At 31.4% G+C, this 19,564-nt stretch overlaps 1 protein-coding gene across 3 annotated transcripts in view; it reads right to left on the bottom strand.

The window, feature by feature from the left end:
* Positions 1–19,564, bottom strand: part of LOC127698478 (regulator of G-protein signaling 7-like) — a 115,255-nt gene that overhangs the window by 26,951 nt on the left and 68,740 nt on the right. For all 3 annotated transcript variants that reach the window (XM_052201962.1, XM_052201961.1, XM_052201963.1), the window contains exons 10-15: positions 14,561–14,622; positions 13,967–14,080; positions 13,060–13,191; positions 12,513–12,587; positions 3,363–3,477; positions 505–597 (exon numbers count right to left, since the gene is read on the bottom strand). In XM_052201962.1, coding sequence (XP_052057922.1) covers positions 505–597; positions 3,363–3,477; positions 12,513–12,587; positions 13,060–13,191; positions 13,967–14,080; positions 14,561–14,622 — 591 coding nt within the window. The remainder of the gene's footprint in view (positions 1–504; positions 598–3,362; positions 3,478–12,512; positions 12,588–13,059; positions 13,192–13,966; positions 14,081–14,560; positions 14,623–19,564) is intronic.

Raw genomic sequence — 19,564 nt, forward strand, 5'->3', positions numbered from 1 at the left:
TCAGAGCTTTTGACATGATAAATTTTCAGAATTTTGAATGAAATGTTCAAGCTTATAAAATAATAATCTTAGCCTTCAAACTGTAATTATTGTACCGGTAAATAAAACAACCAATCATAAATCAAAAAATGAACATGTGACCTGATGGAAGAAATAATGAAACTCGTATGGGAATGTTATCAGAAAGATTTGGTCCAATTTTCATGAAAGGTGTTTTTTGCAGCTTTTTTTCATATGATTGAAAATTATGAAGCCATAAGCAATGTCTCAGTTAGCCTCATTCTCATAAGGCTTAAAAAAGAAAATGCAAAGAAAATTGAAAGTTGGTCCTTTATGTTTAAATTTGAAGAAGTTTAGAGCATTTCCCTGATGAACCCCTAAAAATAAATATTGTACATGTATCACAAGCAGAAAGATATTGACAACAAAAGTGTAAACAAAATCAAATAAGTGTCAGGTGTGCTTGAAGGCGGAAAAGTTGCTGATTGCTGGAAGTAATCTTACTTTTTTCCGTGTTCCACTTAGAAATTCTTTGTACATATCTGAGCGAAGGTATCGACTGTAACTATCACTTTTCATTAATTTAAATATATGGTCCTGAAAAAAGAAGGAAAAATAAATTCATGTATAACTGATCCTTTATATAATAAACTGTTGACACAGAGATATGTTATTTTGAAAAAAGACAAGCTGATGGACAGCAACATTGCTAATAAATTCAGTCGCTGGAACATGACCTAGGGGGCAGGGACTCAAAATAGTCTGTACTGACATTAATGTAACTTTATAAAAAATATCATTGATCTATCACAAGTAGTTCCTATCAAACTGACTTAAGCAGAAAACTTAATAATTGTTGATGCATCCACCAATGCTGCATGAAAAGCAACACCTATGTCTCCCTTTCTGCAACTGTCATCGCATTCGAGACAAAAATAGGTTTGAAAAAGAGATGTTTCTAAGGATCAATAAAATGAAATGTTTGAAAAAGTTTACAGACAACCAGACAAGGTGACAAACACCAGGTAATAGCAAAAGCATATATTGGCCTTCTCAAGATAAATAGACAATTTAAGATAGGCCTTCCCAAGATAAATAGACAATATAAGATTGGCCTTCCCAAGATTAATAGACAATTTAAGAGCCTATCATATACATGTCTTCATAAACATTTCTATCGGAAAACTATACAACTAAACAATGCAATACATTTTAAAGTCACTAGAGCATGACTCAGGATGGACAGAATCTCATTATCTGCACATTACCTTGGGGGAATGGATTTTAATGCACCTGAATACCAAGTATCAATTATCTATCACAAATTATTATTCTGAAATGGACCTAATTTTAATTTTTTCATATGGTGTTGACAGCCATTGATGCTGTCACAAGGTTTTACAATGATTAATGTTGTCTCAAGATAAAAACCTATGTCTAACTTCACAACTATTAACTATCAACAATATTATTTGCTTAATCTAATTATGAAAAAAAGACAGACTGGAAACAATACACAGCTTAAATTTCTAAAGCATTTTATTTTTAGACTTTTCTATAATGAGTGAAAAAATTTCTTGTTTTTTCCTTCGGAAGTCTGTTTTTCTGACTTTTTTAAATCTTGGCATTCAAAAGACGAAATGATCATATATGTATCAAAAATTCATAAAATATTTATTCTCAAATTTTCTCAACTATCACCAAAAAATAGTTTATAATCTGTAAAATAATTCATCCCAAGACTTTGACTTACATGAAAAAAAAATTCTGCCAAGTTTATTCAAAATCTAAACAGTTGCAGAATAATTAAAATATCCTTAGAAGTCAACAGTTTAAAGAATGTCTAACACACATGTCCAGTATTAAAAATAAATGGAGAATGTGTCCCCATGGACACAGATGATGCCCCCGCTTGCATACAACATTATAAAGGGACATAACTCAAGAACAATAAAAGTGACGCTACCCAAATTTGTACTTGATCTTAGTTTTGTGGTAATAAGTATTGTGTATAGGTTTCATGTTTGGTTTGGGCAAACTTAAGTTACAGAACGGAAATAAAAAATTTTGCAATTTTTCGATTTATAAAGAGGCATAACTCAATAATGGTTAAAGTGACACTACCCAAATTCAACTTCATCTGTGTTTTATCAGTGGAAGGCAAAATTAAACATTGCATTGTATAAAGCATTGATTGTAGTTGATTCAACTATAATCATGGACAAAGAAAGATAACTCCAATTTTAAAAATTACTTGAACAATGACATCATTGATATTTTTAGAAAAAAAATGAAAAATTTAGCAATTTTTTCATTTGTAAAGGGGCATAACTCTAGTGAAACACCAAAATTCAAACTTGATCTGTGTATTGTGGTAATAAGCATTGTGTATAAGTTTCATAACATTTGGTTGAGGCAAACTTAAGTTAGAGAATGGAAATAAAAAATTTTGCAATTTTTCCATTTATAAAGGGGCATAACTCTAGAACGGTTAAAGTGATGCCACCAAAATTCAAATTTGATCTGTGTTTTGTGGTAATAAGCATTGTGTATAAGTTTGATAACATTTGGTTGAGGCAAACTTAAGTAAGAGAACGGAAACCAATTTTGGGACGTATGTACAGACAAGGGTAAAACTTAATGCCCCTTCGCTTCGGTGGGGGCATAAAAATCCTTTGTTCATTCATTGTTTCTATTTTATGACAAATCAAAAATATAGTAAACAAATTATTATACCAATGAGTGCAAATTCTATCAGGAATATATATTGCCTGCTTACTTATTCCATGTTTTTTCCATGAGACAAACCATTTTATATGACATAAATTTTGAAAGGACCGCATTGCTCCTGAATAAATATTTATAATTGAATTATCTCCCTTAGCACAATATCTAGCATCAACTCTGAATTTCAATAGGAATCTGCATGTAAATACATTACTAAAAGGCTTTTTTTTAAGGAATATAGCAGAAAGATGAAATATCTTTTATTTGAACAACTTTAACCGTTTACAGCATAAATTGAACATGTGTTGTCAGACCTTATATTTGCAAATGTTACGGGTGATTGATTCAATTAAAGTTTATCAAGGGCTAACAACAATCCTGAAATACTGATAAAACATTGTTCAGATTAAACAATTTAATTAAGGTAACTTTATAGTTGGTTATATCTCAATCCAAACTGGACTTTTTTGGCTTTAGCACTTGATATGGCCTTTATATATTTAAAATAGATTTGACCATTATTAAATGTGTATTGTTTATGCTGCAATTAAGACAATTAAGACCCAGTAATACATAAACATGAACCATTTTGATGTGACCATAACTTTTCTTTTTAAATGATTTTCATGCATTACCTGAGCTTCTTCAAAACAGTATCTATCCACATGATTTTCTATTCGACCTCGTACTAATTCTGATATGCGACCTTCTACATTAACTGGATTATGAGCACCTGGAGCTAAAAATTCTCTGAAAATAAATAAATATCCCTTCATATACATCACTGTAAAATTTTGTCCAATGTAAGGAAGCAGTTTGAAAGCCAATTCTTGTTGTGGGTTGATACACATATCATTTGACTTTTATAGATTTTACCCTTCATCATATATTCAAATGCTTTGAAAAAATTATTCAAGGTTTTAATTAAGGTCTAGGAATAGTGTTTCAGATGTTGTCAGATTTTGCATACAACAATGACATAATGAACTTTGACTTGAAAAACTAATTTATTTAATTAGTTATTTTTGTATAGAATGCGCTAAAAAATAGATGAAACAAGCATTCTGAGAGTATTGCATGGCAATACATAGTCCCCTAACCAGTTAAAAATTCATTGTACTGGAACAAAATGCTAACTTGATCAATAACTTATCAAGGTGTTAACTATATAAACTAGAGGCTCTAAAGAGCCTGTGTCGCTCACCTTGGTCTATGTGCATATCAAACAAAGGACACAGATGGATTCATGACAAAATTGTGTTTTGGTGATGGTGATGTGTTTGTAGATCTTACTTTACTGAACAGTCTTGCTTCTTACTATTATCTCTATCTATAATGAACTTGGCCTGGTAGTTACAGTGGAAAATATTTTGTAAAAATTTACAAAAATTTACAAAATTTACGAAAAATGGTTAAAAATTGACTATAAAGGGCAATAACTCCTTAAGGGGTCAATTAACCATTTTGGTCAAGTTGACTTATTTGTAGATCTTACTTTGCTGAACATTATTGCTGTTTACAGTTTATCTCTATCTATAATAATATTCAAGATAATAACCAATAAAATGCTCAGCTGGGTTGCAGATTGATACGACCGCAGAGGTCGAACCCTGAACAGTTGGGGCAAGTATGGACACAACATTCAAGCTTGATACAGCACTGAATTTGGATTGTAATTAAATATTTGACACAGCATAGGTTTCTCACACAGAATGAAAGTAGTCTAAGAACTTAAAATTTTTTAATTTACCTATTCAAACCATATCATTATTATTTGCTTTTATATATAAATCAGAAATAACCAATTTAAAATGGAAAATTTTAAAGAAAAAAAAGGAAAAAAAAATCCCCCCCCAAATTTTTTGAAACCCCCTTATGATTCATCACCCCCAAACTCAATCCCAGCCTTCCCTTTGTGGTATGGTACCTTGCAGTACAATTTCAGAGAGATCCATACACTTGAACACAAATTATTGTCTGGAAACTAGAAAAATGCTTGGGTTTTTTGCCCCTTTATGGCCCCTAATTCCTAACATTTTGAGACAATTACCCCCAAAAACAATCCCAGCCTTCCCTTTGTGGTATGGTACCTTGCAGTACAATTTCAGAGAGATCCATACACTTGAACACAAGTTATTGTCTGGAAACTAGAAAAATGCTTATTTTTGGCCCCTTATTCCTAAACGTTTTGGGCAAGTACCCCCAAACTCAATTCCAGCTTTCCCTTTGTGATATGGAACCTTGTAGTACAATTTCATAAATATCCATACACTGACAAGTTATTGTCATGAAACTAGAAAAATGCTTGTTTTTTGGCCCCTAATTCCTAAAATTTGGAGGCAATTACCCCCAAAATCAATCCCAGCATTCAAACCCTCAATCAGCATCATTTAACAGTAATATCTAAAAATGGAAATTACATAATAAAGGTATTAAAATAGAAAATGACATCATAGTCATGGCTAAAAATAAACAAAATCCTTAATCAGCAACATTTTACAGTAATATCTAAAAATAAAATTCCTTTGTAACCATAAAAGCCCATTTAAATACATCATGACAGATATTAAAATAGAAAATGACATCATAGTCATGGCTAAACATAGCAAAAACCTTAATCAGCATCATTTAACAGTAATATCTAAAAATAAAAATTTCTTTGCAACCATAAAAGTAAAATAGAAAATGACATCATAATCATAGCTAAAAATAAACAAAAATTTTTTTTATTACCAAATTTTAAATGGAGTTTATTAAATTAAAACAATAAATTTGCAACCATAAAACCCCATTTAAACACATCATAAAAGTATTAAATAATTCAACTACATCATAAGGCTATAAAAATAGAAAATGACTTCATAGTCAAGGCTAAAGGTAAACAAAAAACCTTCATCAGCAAAATTTTATATTGGCAAATTTCCAATGAAGTTTATTATACTAAAATTGTTGGCAAATTTCCAATGCATTTATTAACAATAAAGTTATTGGCAAATTTCCAATTTACATAATTTAAAAGCAGTGTAAGTGAGATATTTAAATGAGTTTGAATTACCAACCTTACACTGCTTTTAAATAATGTTTTGTACTTATTTGTCTATTAACCTGGAAACCCTCGTTTTTCACCTTTTTTTCCCTTATTATTTAAAGGTTTGAGCCATAACCCTACCCCAAAGCCAATTCTTAAATTCCAATGTAACCTAAATTTACAATATACATAACTTCAATTTAAGTTTTTGATAAAATCAAACCACATCATTATTATTTGCTTTTATATCTAAATCAGAAATAATTAACCAACTTTAAGTGGAAAATTTTCACACATCACGCCCCCCCAAACTCAATCCCAGCCTTCAGTTTGTGGTATGGTACCTTGCAGTACAATTTCACAGAGATCCAATTACTTAAACACAATTAATTGTTGGAAACTAAAAAAAAATGCTTATTTTTAACCCCTTTTTTAGCCCCTTATTCCTAAACATTTGAGCAATTATCCCCCAAACTCAATTCCAACTTTCTCTTTGTGATCAGAATTAACCAACTTAAAATGGAAAATTTTAAAGAAAAAAAAAAGGAAAAAAAATCCCCCCCCCCAAAATTTTTTGACCCACTTCCCTTTGTGGTATGGTACCTTTAAGTACAATTTCAGAGAAATCCATACACTTGAACACAAGTTAATGTCTGGAAACTAAAAAAATGCTTATTTTTGCCCCCTTTTTGGCCACTTATTAATAAATGTTTTGGGCAAACATTTTACAATAATATTTAAAACTGAAATTAATTTGTAACCTTAAAATTAAATAGAAAATGACATCATAGTCATAGCTAAAAATAAACAAACTATTGGTAAATTTCCAATGGAGTTTATTATATTAAAACAATAAATTTGCAACCATAAAAGCGCATTAAAATACATCATAAAAGTATTAAAAAAAATTTAACTACATCATAAGGCTATTAAAATAGAAAATGACATCATAGTCAGACTAAAGGTAAACAAAAAACCTTCATCAGCAAAATTTTATATTGGCAAATTTCCAATGAAGTTTATTATACTAAAATAATTGGCAAATTTCCAATTTACATAATTCAAACATAGTGCAGGTGAGATATTTAAATGAGTTTGAATTACCAACCTTACACTGCTTTTAAATAATGTTCTTTACTCAATTATTTGTCTATTAAAATGGAAACCCTAGTTTTTTAACCTTTTTTCCCCTTATTCCTTAAACGAAAAAAAATAATTACCCCTTTTTTTACCCCCCCCCCCCCCTATGATTCATCACCCCCCCCTTCCCCCCCAAACCAAGCTCAATAACAGCCTTGCCTTTGTGGTATGGTACCTTGTAATACAATTTTAGAGAGATCCATACACTTGAACACAAGTTATTGTCTAGAAACTAAAAAATGCTTATTTTTCACCCCTTTTTAGGCCCCTTATTACTAAACGTTTTGGGCAATTACCACAAAACTCAATTCCAGCTTTCCCTTTGCGAAATGGAACCTTGTAGTAAAATTTCAGAAAGATCCATACACTTACACACAAGTTATTGTCATGAAACTAGAAAAATGCTTGTTTTTTGCCCCCTTTTGGCCCCTTATTCCTAAAATTTCGAGGAAATTAACCCCAAAATCAATCCCATCATCGACCCTTTGTGATATGGAATCTTGTAGTACAATGTCAAAGAGATCCATACAATAACACACAAGTTATGTCTGGAAGTTACAAAAATGCTTATTTTCGGCCCCTTTTTGGCCCCTAATTATTTAACTGTTGGTACCATAACCCCCAAAATCAATCCCCACCTTCCTATTGTGGTATTGAACCTTATGGTAAAATTTCATAGAGATCCATTCACTTAAACTAAAGTTAGAGTGCGAAAACCATTGTGTATTCGGACGACGACGCCGGACGACGACGACGACGACGACGACGACGCCAACGTCATACCAATATACGACCACAAAATTTTTTTGCGGTCGTATAAAAACAGCAAAATTTTCTTAAATTACCAGTTCAGGGGCAGCAACCCAACAACAAGTTGCCTGATTGGTCTGAAAATTTCAGGGCAGATAGATCTTGACCTAATGAACAATTTTATCCTCATCAGATTTGCTCTAAATGCTTTGGTTTCAGAGATATGAGCCAAAAACTGCATTTTACCCTATGTACTATTTTTTAGCCATGTCGGCCATCTTGGTTCGCGGGCGGGGTCATCAGACACATTTTTTAAACTAGATACCCTAAAGATGATTGTGGACAAGTTTGGCTAAATTTGTCTTAGTAGTTTCAGAGGAGAAGATTTTTGTAAAAGATTACAAAAATTTACGAAAAATGGTTAAAAATTGACTTTAAAGGGCAATAACTCCTTATGGGTCAACTGACCATTTTGGTTAAGTTGACTTATTTGTAGATCTTACTTTGCTGAACATTATTGCTGTTTACAGTTTATCTCTATCTATAATAATATTCAAGATAATAACAAAAAACGGCAAAATTTCCTTAAAATTACCAATTCAGGGGCAGCAACCCAACAACGGGTTGTCCGATTCATCTGAAAATTTCAGGGCAGATAGAGCTTGACCTGATAAACAATTTTACCACATGTCAGATTTGCTATAAATGCTTTGGTTTCAGAGATATAAGCCAAAATCTACATTTTACCCCTATGTTCTATTTTTAGCCATGGCAGCCATCTTGGTTGGTTGGCTGGGTCACCGGACACATTTTTAAAACTAGATACCCCAATGATGATTGTGGCCAAGTTTGGTCAAATTTGGCCCAGTAGTTTCAGAAGAGAAGATTTTTGTAAAAGTTAACGACGACTGACTACGACGACGGACGCCAAGTGATGAGAAAAGCTCACTTGGCCCTCTGGGCCAGGTGAGCTAAAAATAACAAGTCAATATCTTCAAGCATGACAAAAAAAAGTGTGAAAAACTGATTATTTAAGTGAATTTTCGAAGTCCAAGAACTCTGCACAAAATCATCAGACCGGAACAAAATTCGAACTTGATCTGTACCTTGTCATGAGAAAACTATAAACCAATATTTAAATTAATGTCTTCAAGCATGACCAGAAAAAGGGCGGAAAACTGATTATTTGAGTGAATTTTCTAAGTCAAAGGACCATAACTCTGCACAAAATCATCAGACCGGAACAAAGTTCGAATTTGATCTGTAACTTGTCATGATAGAACTATATACCAATTACCAAATCAATATCTGCAAGCATGACGAAAATAGTGTGGAAAACTGATTATTTGAGTGAATTTTCTAAGTCCAAGGACCATAACTATGCACAAAATCATCATACCGGAACAAAATTTGTAACTTGTCATGATAAATCAATACACCAAATATCAAATCAATATCTTCAAGCAAGAACAAGAGTGCACACGCTGAAATGTCTCGCCTTCTTTACTAACCATTGATTTTATGTTGATAGTCCTAAATATAAAGCTTTACTACAAGTAACACATAAACTAACATGATCCAAGAAAATGACGTCAAGGTCAGATAAACCAAATGAGAAATACATGTACACCTTACAATAAACCAAACATAGTTGACCTATTGCTTATAGTTTCTAAGAAACAGTCTTAACCAAGAAAACTGAACATTGACCAATGAACCATGAAAATGAGGTCAAGGTCAGATGAACCATGCCAGACAGACATGTACACCTTACGATCAATGTATGCATTAAATATAGTTGACCTATTGCTTATAGTATCTAAGAAACAAACTTAACCATGAAAACTTAACATTGACCAATGAACAATGAAAATGAGCTCAAGGTCAGATGATACCTGCCAGACAGACATATACACCTTACAATCCTTCCATACAACAAATATAGTTGATCTATTGCTTATAGTTGAAGAAAAACAGACCAAAACACAAAAACTTAACACTGAGAAGTGAACAATGAAAATGAGGTCAAGGTCAAATAAAATATGTGAGACTGACATGTACATCATAAAATATTTCCATACACCAAATATAGTTGACCTATTGCCTATAGTATTAGAAAAAAAGACCAAAACATAAAAAAAACTTAACTTTGACCACTGAACCATGAAAATGAGGTCAAGGTCAGATGACACCTACCAGTTGGACATGTACACCTTACAATCATTCCATATACCAAATATAGTAGACCTACTGCTTATAGTATCTGATATATGGACTTGACCACGAAAACTTAACCTTGTTCACTGATCCATGAGATGAGGTTGAGGTCAAATGAAAATTGTCTGACGGGCATGAGGACCTTGCAAGGTATGCACATACTAAATATAGTTATCCTATTACTCATAACAAGAAAGAAATTAACATTACAAAAAATGTTGACTTTTTTTTTAAGTAGTCACTGAACCATGAAAATGAGGTCAAGGACAATGGACATAGGACAGACGGAAACTTCGTAACATAAGGCATCTATATACAAAGTATGAAGCATCCAGGTCTTCTAGCTTCTAAAATATAAAGCTTTTAAGAAGTTAGCTAATGCTAACGCTGCCGCCGGATCACTATTCCTATCTCGAGCTTTCTGTGAAAAAAAAGAGTGGAAAACTGATCTGACAGACGGACAGACAGACAGACAGACAGACAGACAGACAGACAGACAGACAGACAGACAGACAGACAGACAGACAGACAGACAGACAGACAGACAGACAGACAGACAGACAGACAGACAGACAGACGGAGGGAGTGCAAACCTAAAGTCCCCTTCGACTTTATCGGTAGGGGACTAAAAATACTCTATTAATAAATTTTTAGAGACTTAAATTCATAGATTGCTTTTCAAAAATTGATACGTTTTTACCACATAAATCTCCATTTGAATGTTCGAAAATAGCCCTTTTATAGCTGACTATGCGGTATGGGCTTTGCTCATTGTTGAAGGCCGTATCGTGACCTATAGCTGTTAATTTCTGTGTCATTTGGTGTATTGTGGAGAGTTGTCTCATTGGCAATCATACCACATCTTCTTTTTATATGTACACCTTTTTTAAGAATCTTCAAAAACATTGCAACCAAAGACAAAATTTATACATTTCCATTGCCATTATTCATTCAAAGCAGGTGAATTCCTTATGTGATATTGTAAAAAAAAAAATAGAATAACTATGAATAAAATTATACTGCACTTGCTTTACACTACAACCTCTTCAGTTGCAATTGGAAAACAATTTTTACAAGTTGAAAGGAACACACCTTTCAAAAAAAACAATGTTAAAGATCTTTAAAAGAATGATGAATGTCTCTTGTTTATTTTGTTTGATATATCTAGCTTGAGAGTTCACAAATTCCACCCTACAGATTACATTTTGTATCCATGTGTTACCATAAATCAATTACATCAGACATTTTCTAAATTTGTTGTGCTTATCAGGAGTACATTCACCAAGATTAGCAGATATTTTAAGACACAAAAGACAAATAAACTACCAAAACTAAATCAATTTTCTGAGTGAAATGTCGACACATTGCGCTTTTTCATTCATTTGTGTTTTTCAAAGTAACCCTAACCTAAAATTAGTCACATGTAGAAATGATTATGTGACACATACAGGCCAAGAGAATAATTTCCTTTTTTTATCAGGAATCTTTTGGAAATTTTATATATATTGTTTTTCATATCAAAATGATAAAGCATGTAAATATTTCTAACAACTTCAACCAATACTACATATTTACAGTGAAAATTCAAAAATAGATTGACGAATAAAATTGAGAATGGAAATGGGGAATATGTCAAAGAGACAACAACCCGACCAAAGAGCAGACAACAGATGAAGTTCATCAATGTGTCTTCAACACAGCGAGAAAATCTCGCACCCGGAGGATGTCCTCAGCTGGCCCCTAAATAAAATTGTGTACTAGTTCAGTGAAAATGGACGTCACACTAAACTCCAAATCATATAAATGAACTAAAATTAAAAGTATGCTGACTTGTTTTTCCCTTTCTTTTTTAAATTCATTTTATTCAGTTTTAACATGTATGTTTTGGTAAAGCTTTGTAAAAGTCAGTCTAAATAGCCATAAATCTGAAGTAAATCATGCGTAGCTTGACACATTAGTTAAGAAGCAAGCTCATTGTTGAAGGCCTTACAGTGACCTATAGCTGTTAATTTCTGTGTCATTCTGTCTCTTGTGGAGAGTTGTCTCATTGGCAATCATACCACATCTTCTTTTTTATATTCATTTTGTATATTTTCTCCAAAAAATGGAAAAATTAGTTCAAGGTATGTAGCACTTTCATAGTGTAAAAAATATATTTTCCTGGACTATCATACTGTGAAAACCTGGTGATAACTTGAAATGGAAAGTAAACAAGTGTACTATATACAAAGCTATCCCATATGCAATGTTTTAATCGGGAAACAATTGTCGGTCAAAAGTTTGTTAAAAAGGTTGTAACAAAAAACACCATTTAACTTGCAAGTTTACAAGTATTTGGACTTTTCTGTTTAAATCTCATTTAAAGGTTTCATTCAGTCAATTGAATGGTAGACGTTCTATTTCTGAACTTGGAATGAGAAGATATGACATCATTAAAATCAATAGTCCAGTGAAAGACTCTGTTCCATGTAATCCATTGTAAAAGACTGTATTTTGACATCTTTTGTCTTTCAAAAAATGTGCTATTGGGTTGCTGTTTCATTGATACATAACGCTCATCAGATTTTATTCATAGTTATACTATATTTTTTACAGTTCACAATAGTCAGCTCAGAACACAATTCTTCTTTATAACTTGAAGTCTACTTACGAAAATATTTCAGTAACTTTAAAATTAACTTCTCTAATAGGTAGACATTTTAAATCTTGACATGCTAACCAAAATCTGCAAATAGAAAAAATTAGTTTCTATCTAGAATCAAGGTTTTACTCAGTATCTAAGAGGTAGCAATCATGGATTTGTTACAAGTCAGAATAATAACACTTTTTTTGAATTTGCAATTCATTTGTATCATTTTCTGGGGAAATACTATAGTTTATTGATTAGAGTAGGCAAACTCTGTAAATATAGATTGTTACACATCATTTCCATATAAGTCTTACTACCATCCCTATCCTGTATAAGTCCAAGGCATTAGCACTACATTTCCAAAAACAATTTTTTTATTCATCATAACAAATGTATCAATGCATTTAATGTGAGTTTTTTTAGTGTAGTGTTAAGTACTGTACTTCCATTGCCTTTAGTTCGTCAAAAGGTCTCCTCCAATTGATACTAAGAGTGGTGTATGCAAATTTGAAGTTGCATAAATGTGCCAATATATTCCTAGTTGTATTAAATAGGTGTCACTACTTACTTTAAATTTTCCCCACTGAATTCTTTATCTAAGAATTTACTAAATTGTTCCTTCCCAGCAGGATCACATAGTAGTTCTTCTATAGAAAAAGCCCATCTTTTTACTCTGCGTTGTGGTATATCACGAGGGTTGCTACAAAATATATCCATACAGACTTCTAATTATAAAGCTACAATACTGGGTACCGGGAAACATTCAAAACACATTTTTTTCCTATACATAGTTATTAGAAGTACAAGGTACAATGATGGAATTTATTATGATCACTTGGATATCTAAATTAAATATTCAGACATTTTGCTAAATGGTTGGCTAAAATAATACTTAATAATAATAAAATAATTTTACCAATCACAAAACAATCAAAATTCTATATGGGAAATAAATGCTTATGGCTTACACCAATAAAATGCCCACAAAACAATACAAAGGCTCAGTTTTGTTTTTTCTTGATACTTAAAACATATTTTCTCTATTATAACACTTACTAATAACAGGCTCAAACTAACATTTTACAGTTTTTAATTGTAGGAAGTATCATTAAAAGTCTAACTAAGAGTGAAAAAGGCAGGTCATTGTCAATGTCAATATGGTCATTTATAGAATCTTGAACCAAATTACCTTTATTGCAGTATTTTGACTTCTGAAGTACTTGTTTTCATAAAATATCATCTAAATATTAAATCAAACATCAGACCAGACAACCTGCTCTTACTTAAACAAGCTTCTAGTTATGCTCTTTCATAAGTACTGGGTTATAACTGGCGGGATTGTAGATGTATCTTATCTACTACACACAAGCCCTCCCTCCCCTACCCCAAAAAAAAAATCAATCTCCAAAACACACACACAGATTGTCTATAATCTTTATTATGCATTTCACAATGAACTTTCTAACTTGACTTACACTGTTTTTTCCTGTTCCCAGAAATCTATATAGTCTGAGATCCATGGATTTGATGGGTCAGGGGGAGTAATAAATGCATCAAATTCAGCATACTGGTCAAAATATGATACATAACTACAAAATAAAACATCTTATTAGTGATGATTTGACTTAAGCAAAAACATCTTCATTTTAAAATTATCATAAAAATTGCATACAAATCAGAATATTAAACTTCATTGAAACTGCTGCTTCTTTAATAATGACTTAGAAATTATACAATATAACATTGATATATATGACTTAGTAATTCAATATATCATTGATATGACATAAAATTGCAATGTCCCATTGATATGACTTAGAAAAACACATCTCATTTTTCATATGATTTAGAAATACAATGTGTATCCTTTTATGTTAATGTCTGCCACTCAATATTATAACATTCATCTTTTTTTACTTTAGCAAACAAGAAAATATATATTTTCAATTTTCTTCTTACCTTTTTCTTTTGAAGTAAAATCAATTGTAATAAAAATTCAAGGGATGATCAACATTTAAATTTTTTCAGATTAGCATATCATACATATTCTATTTTATTCTTAACTATACCTCTCTGTAACTTTGGAAATTTTTATTCTTCGTTTTTCTAATTTTTTCTTTAAAACTTCAATCTGAAAATATAAAGATTTTAAAAGTTATCATATAAACAATAGATGCAATTGAATATGAAAGATGTTGTATAAAAAGACTGTATAAAAGTTAAGAACAGAAATTTGTATAACTTTTCATCAATAGATTTTCAATCAAAGAGCGGCTTGGTAACAAGAAGTAACATATGAAAAAACAGTAAGTTGATTCATTTTATTTCTTGCATTTAATTCACCAATTCCAAATGTTTTTATTACGCTTTATATATGTATGTATCTAGTGTCTCCTTGTTAAGTACTTTCCTAACATCTGTTCTATTTTTTTAAATTTGTTAGATTCTTAATAAACAAATATAATTACTATGTAAGTCCTCTCTATTTACCTTTATTTTAGTGAAATTGAGAAGAATACACATTACATTGTGCCATTTGGAATGTCTTTCTCTAGATGTTTAAAGGGAAACTTCGCAAAAAAATGAAAAATTCATATTCTGTTCATTATGTCTAAAAAAGCACAAATTCATAGATATTAAAGTTTTATTCTGCAAGTTAAGAGATCACCATCGATTTTAAATTTAGAGTATCAATTCTCCGCATGCGGCCATTTTGACATCCTCCCCGAATATTGACCACGATATATCTATAAACCACAAAAGACCAAAACAAGCAGTAACCTTACGTAGCCGTAATTGAGTGTCGATATCTTGTCAAGCGTACGGTTGTTTTATCCGACAAGGAAAGCAGTTTCCCGGGTCACAAAAAAGATTATGATAGACATGGTTGTGCAACCTTTCCTAACTAACTTGATACGGAAAATGTAATTTTATATATATTATTTTTTAAATAACTAGTACTAATAGTATGGTCTGTCGTTTTGAAACTGTTTTGTTTACGAAGTATTTAAAACAATAAATTGAAATTAGTTAAAAAGTCAAAGTTATAAATAAGTGTTCCGTGTAAAATTGTTTTTGAAAATCTAGTTTGTTCATAATTGTTTTATGTAATAAACTTTTTAAAATAAATTCGGACCTTCCCTTATCTGATCACCAGAATGGCTAAAGGAATTGTTCCCAGAGGTATTGTGAGGTGACACGTACAGGTATTCAAGCGATTTCCTGTCGGGCTTTAAAACTGTTATTACACAATTACATAAAACAAGTTCGTGCATCACTTCTTTTCTGGGGGTATTGATCAGTGTACACGGCCGATAACATGTAACTTCCATTTTGAATCTATCAGGTGTAATATACAACTTTGTATAGCGTATCCGATAGTGATATACTAGTCATTGCTAAACTCATACGCTTGTTTATAAATAACATTTTTGGTGTAAAGAATGATATTTATGAAAGTTTAAATAATAAAAAAAAAAAAATGATGAAATAAAAATCTATTTACACATTTTCCAAGGGTAAAGTGGGGAAAATGTAAGTATATACCCGTTGTCAATAATTATGGACATTTTGAAACATACAAATATTGATTTAACAAAATGTGCGGCACTTGTCGATCATTGGTTTATACGCCTAGATGGAAGGTTTAATACGGAACTATGGATAGTCGCAATATAGAACTAATATCATACAAGTATATTGAATATACGAGAGAAACATCCAGAACCAATCTGATTTAAATACAGGTCGATATCTAACTTGCTTTGGTTCATCGAAGCTATAGACATAGTAAAATCACAGATTTATATTTCAATAAGATTATTTCGAACAGTTTAAGAAATTCGTCATCATCACATTTTCCTGGTCCGACATGCATGTTATATATATATGCCACCGGACGTGCACTAATGATCCCCAAAAGCCTATTTGAAGAAATAAAGAAACTTCACTCCGGATAGACTGATGGTAGTTGTATTAACGTCTGGTCAGCTAGAGGGTTGATTTATTTATTTAGTTAGCTTGTAGGGGATTTAACCACTCTTAATATTGCACTTATGCATTAGATATTAAATGACAGTACCGGTAATATAAGAGAAAATATAAATACGAAAAGTCGCATATCTGATAGAAAAGGACTCACCATGAACTATAGGATTGTACGTACGATTGTCATTCTAAATGGCATAACGGACGGTCATTTAAATGCATGCATGTACGCTGTGATAAAAAGGGGTGTCGCAGTTGCAAAGTATTCATCATAAATATATTTCAAATTTATTATTTCCTGTTATTTTTATAAGTTAACGCAGAGACATGTATACACTAGATCTCTATTTAACGACAAGCAACTATATAAATATCTGAATCTGATGTGACTTACCGTTCATCTCTTTCTTTTTTCTCATTTTATTTTTATTTTTGCAGGAATATACACATTGTAAGATATACTGTTCCTCGATTGGGGGGGGGGTCTGAGGTCATGTCTATCTATCTATGATTAACCTTGACATTTCCGGGTATAACAGAGCTACTTGTATATTACCTGAATGTGGTTAGGTGACGTCCCATGAGGTCTTACGTATACATGTTCATATTTATAATGGTTTCTGATATAACAATTAGGTTTTATAACATTCACACTTCTGCATGTTCTGTTTACCAAATTCGTATCTTTTTTTCAGATCGAATGAGGATGTGAATATTTTCCAGGATCAAATTCATTTCGGGATTTTTTTTATTTCTTTGTATTAAATCTCAGAAATTTACAGAATATACTGCTTGTCCGCTTTAGGAGTTTTCTTGTCAGTTTAAACAGACGTATATATGTCTCTGGTTTAGAGTGGGTTTATGAATGAATGATAAGTCTTACAAAGGTACAAGATATCAAGCACATTGAAAATTGATTTCGACGTTCTGTCTCCATTTAAAAAAGGAAAGTTGACGTTAGATTGATTCTGTTATTTTTTTTAAACATCGTTGGTCAAATAGCTTAAGAATTATATAAATACGTTGTGAGATTTATAATATTTTAATAAGGGCATTCCTGATTAGGTAAAAAAGATCGCTTTGGACGACAAAACTATATTTTTGTAACTGATAATTTTCTCTGCACATTTAAATATTCAAGGTTACCGATGATAATTTAAAATAGTACTGTTTTGATATATACGCTCGTTTTCGTGTGCCATTTATAATATTTATATAATTATTTTATTAAAAGTGATTCAGAATTTCGATGTTACAACAAAATACTCACCTATTTATTTAAAAACTGAGCAAATGCAAAATGTTAAAAAAATATATATATAACAGCGATTAAGGTATTTTGCCACTATATTCCTCCCTTAATAATTAAAAAAAATCTGTCTCATACCTGCAACGGTGAACCCTTGAGGACAAACACCACTCTAGTGAAGATCAAAGGATTAAAATTACATAATGCTAATCTTTTAATTACCGTGAATTTAACCACGCCTTTACCAGGTGGTGTCAGCATAATACACATGCATTGTATTTACACAGTACTAGACTGATGCAAGGATTTGTATAGCAAGACAAATCCTCGACTGAAGTAATAGGGGAGAATACAAACGTGAATTTCTATTATACTATCAGTTATATATGTTGTTCAAAATATCCGTCGAAAAAAAAATCATAAAAAAATTCTATTGTATGATTTGCTTTTATTACTATAATCATATCAGAAACCCTAAAAATATAAATCGTAAATTTTAATTAAAAAAATGCACGGCTAATCACTTTTCTTTCTGAATTGTTAGTTGGTTAATAGCTACACCAAAAGTCGTTGATGCGCTTTAAATCGCGTTATTAGATGATTAACGAACAAGACTTTAAATGAGATTAATCCACTCCCGGCATGCAAAAAGACTTAAACTACGTCACATAAGTCAGGAAGTTTGAATAAATAGAATTAATAATTCCCAATTTTCTTCTTTATTAGTTTTCATATCCAGATAAAACTTGGTGAATATGTTTTTAATGGTATTATGAACATAATAAGATGATAAGTAAAAAATCGCGAATTTTCCCTTTAATACAACATAACAGTATAACATATGCATGCCTTTTACTAAATGAACAACAATCTTGGTGTATTTCAACAATAGTATGTTTGAAAAAATGTAAAGATTTTATAGAATTCATATGTGTCATAAAATACATCTCAGTATTACTGTGACTTAACTGTTAATGTTGCTGTCCTATTTTTGCAGTCTTATAAAATTCTTACTAATATAAGAGTTTGTATCATTAACTAAATGATTGGTTGGTAAAATGTTTTATACAAAGGTTACATGTAGAGCAAGTCAGCAATGTTAGTGTGTGATGGCAAATGATCACACATTAGTACTTACCAAAAGTCAAACACCAAAAAAATAGCATATTAATTCCATTTAAAATTTAATCAATTTGAAGTTACATTAGTAATTTTGCTTACTTGCTACAGACTTCCTGTAGCAGTTGGAAATATATATAGTATCAACTGATTACTTTGGTAAAATTTGTGTTTGACTGTAAAGGCAGAATTGCAACACGTTTTGTCAAAGTCAAAGTGTGCCTGTATGTGCCTGTTGTTTTACATAGTTTTATTGTAAATCAATCTGTTGGTTTTCCCTTTGAATTGCTCCATTTGTCATCTTGGGATTTTTATAGCGTGGGATATTTATAGCTTACTTAACAGTATGTGTTTTCTTCATTGTTGAAGGTTGTATGGTTTCAGGTAGTTGTTCCTTGTCCTTTAATCTTTGGTGGATAGTTGTATCAACGGCGATCATACCACATCTCTTTATTTTCATATAGTAATAAAATTTTGTTTTTGATTGTTTAAAACCTTATTTTACTGTTATTTCAGATGTTATACTTTTTAAAGCAATTATTTTTTTTAGAGATTGAACTTTTGTCCGGCGGTTAATGGTATCTAATGTAAACAAAACATTCCTGGTTGTGACATAGCCTGGTTGTTCATATGGTATTGAACACCCATCAATCAATCAGTGTCAGTGTAGTTCTCCCAGATGCATTCATTAAATAATATGATCGTTTCACAAAATTTT

This window comes from Mytilus californianus, unplaced genomic scaffold (genome assembly GCF_021869535.1).
Source record: "Mytilus californianus isolate M0D057914Y unplaced genomic scaffold, xbMytCali1.0.p SCAF_4, whole genome shotgun sequence".
NCBI lineage: Eukaryota > Metazoa > Mollusca > Bivalvia > Mytilida > Mytilidae > Mytilus > Mytilus californianus.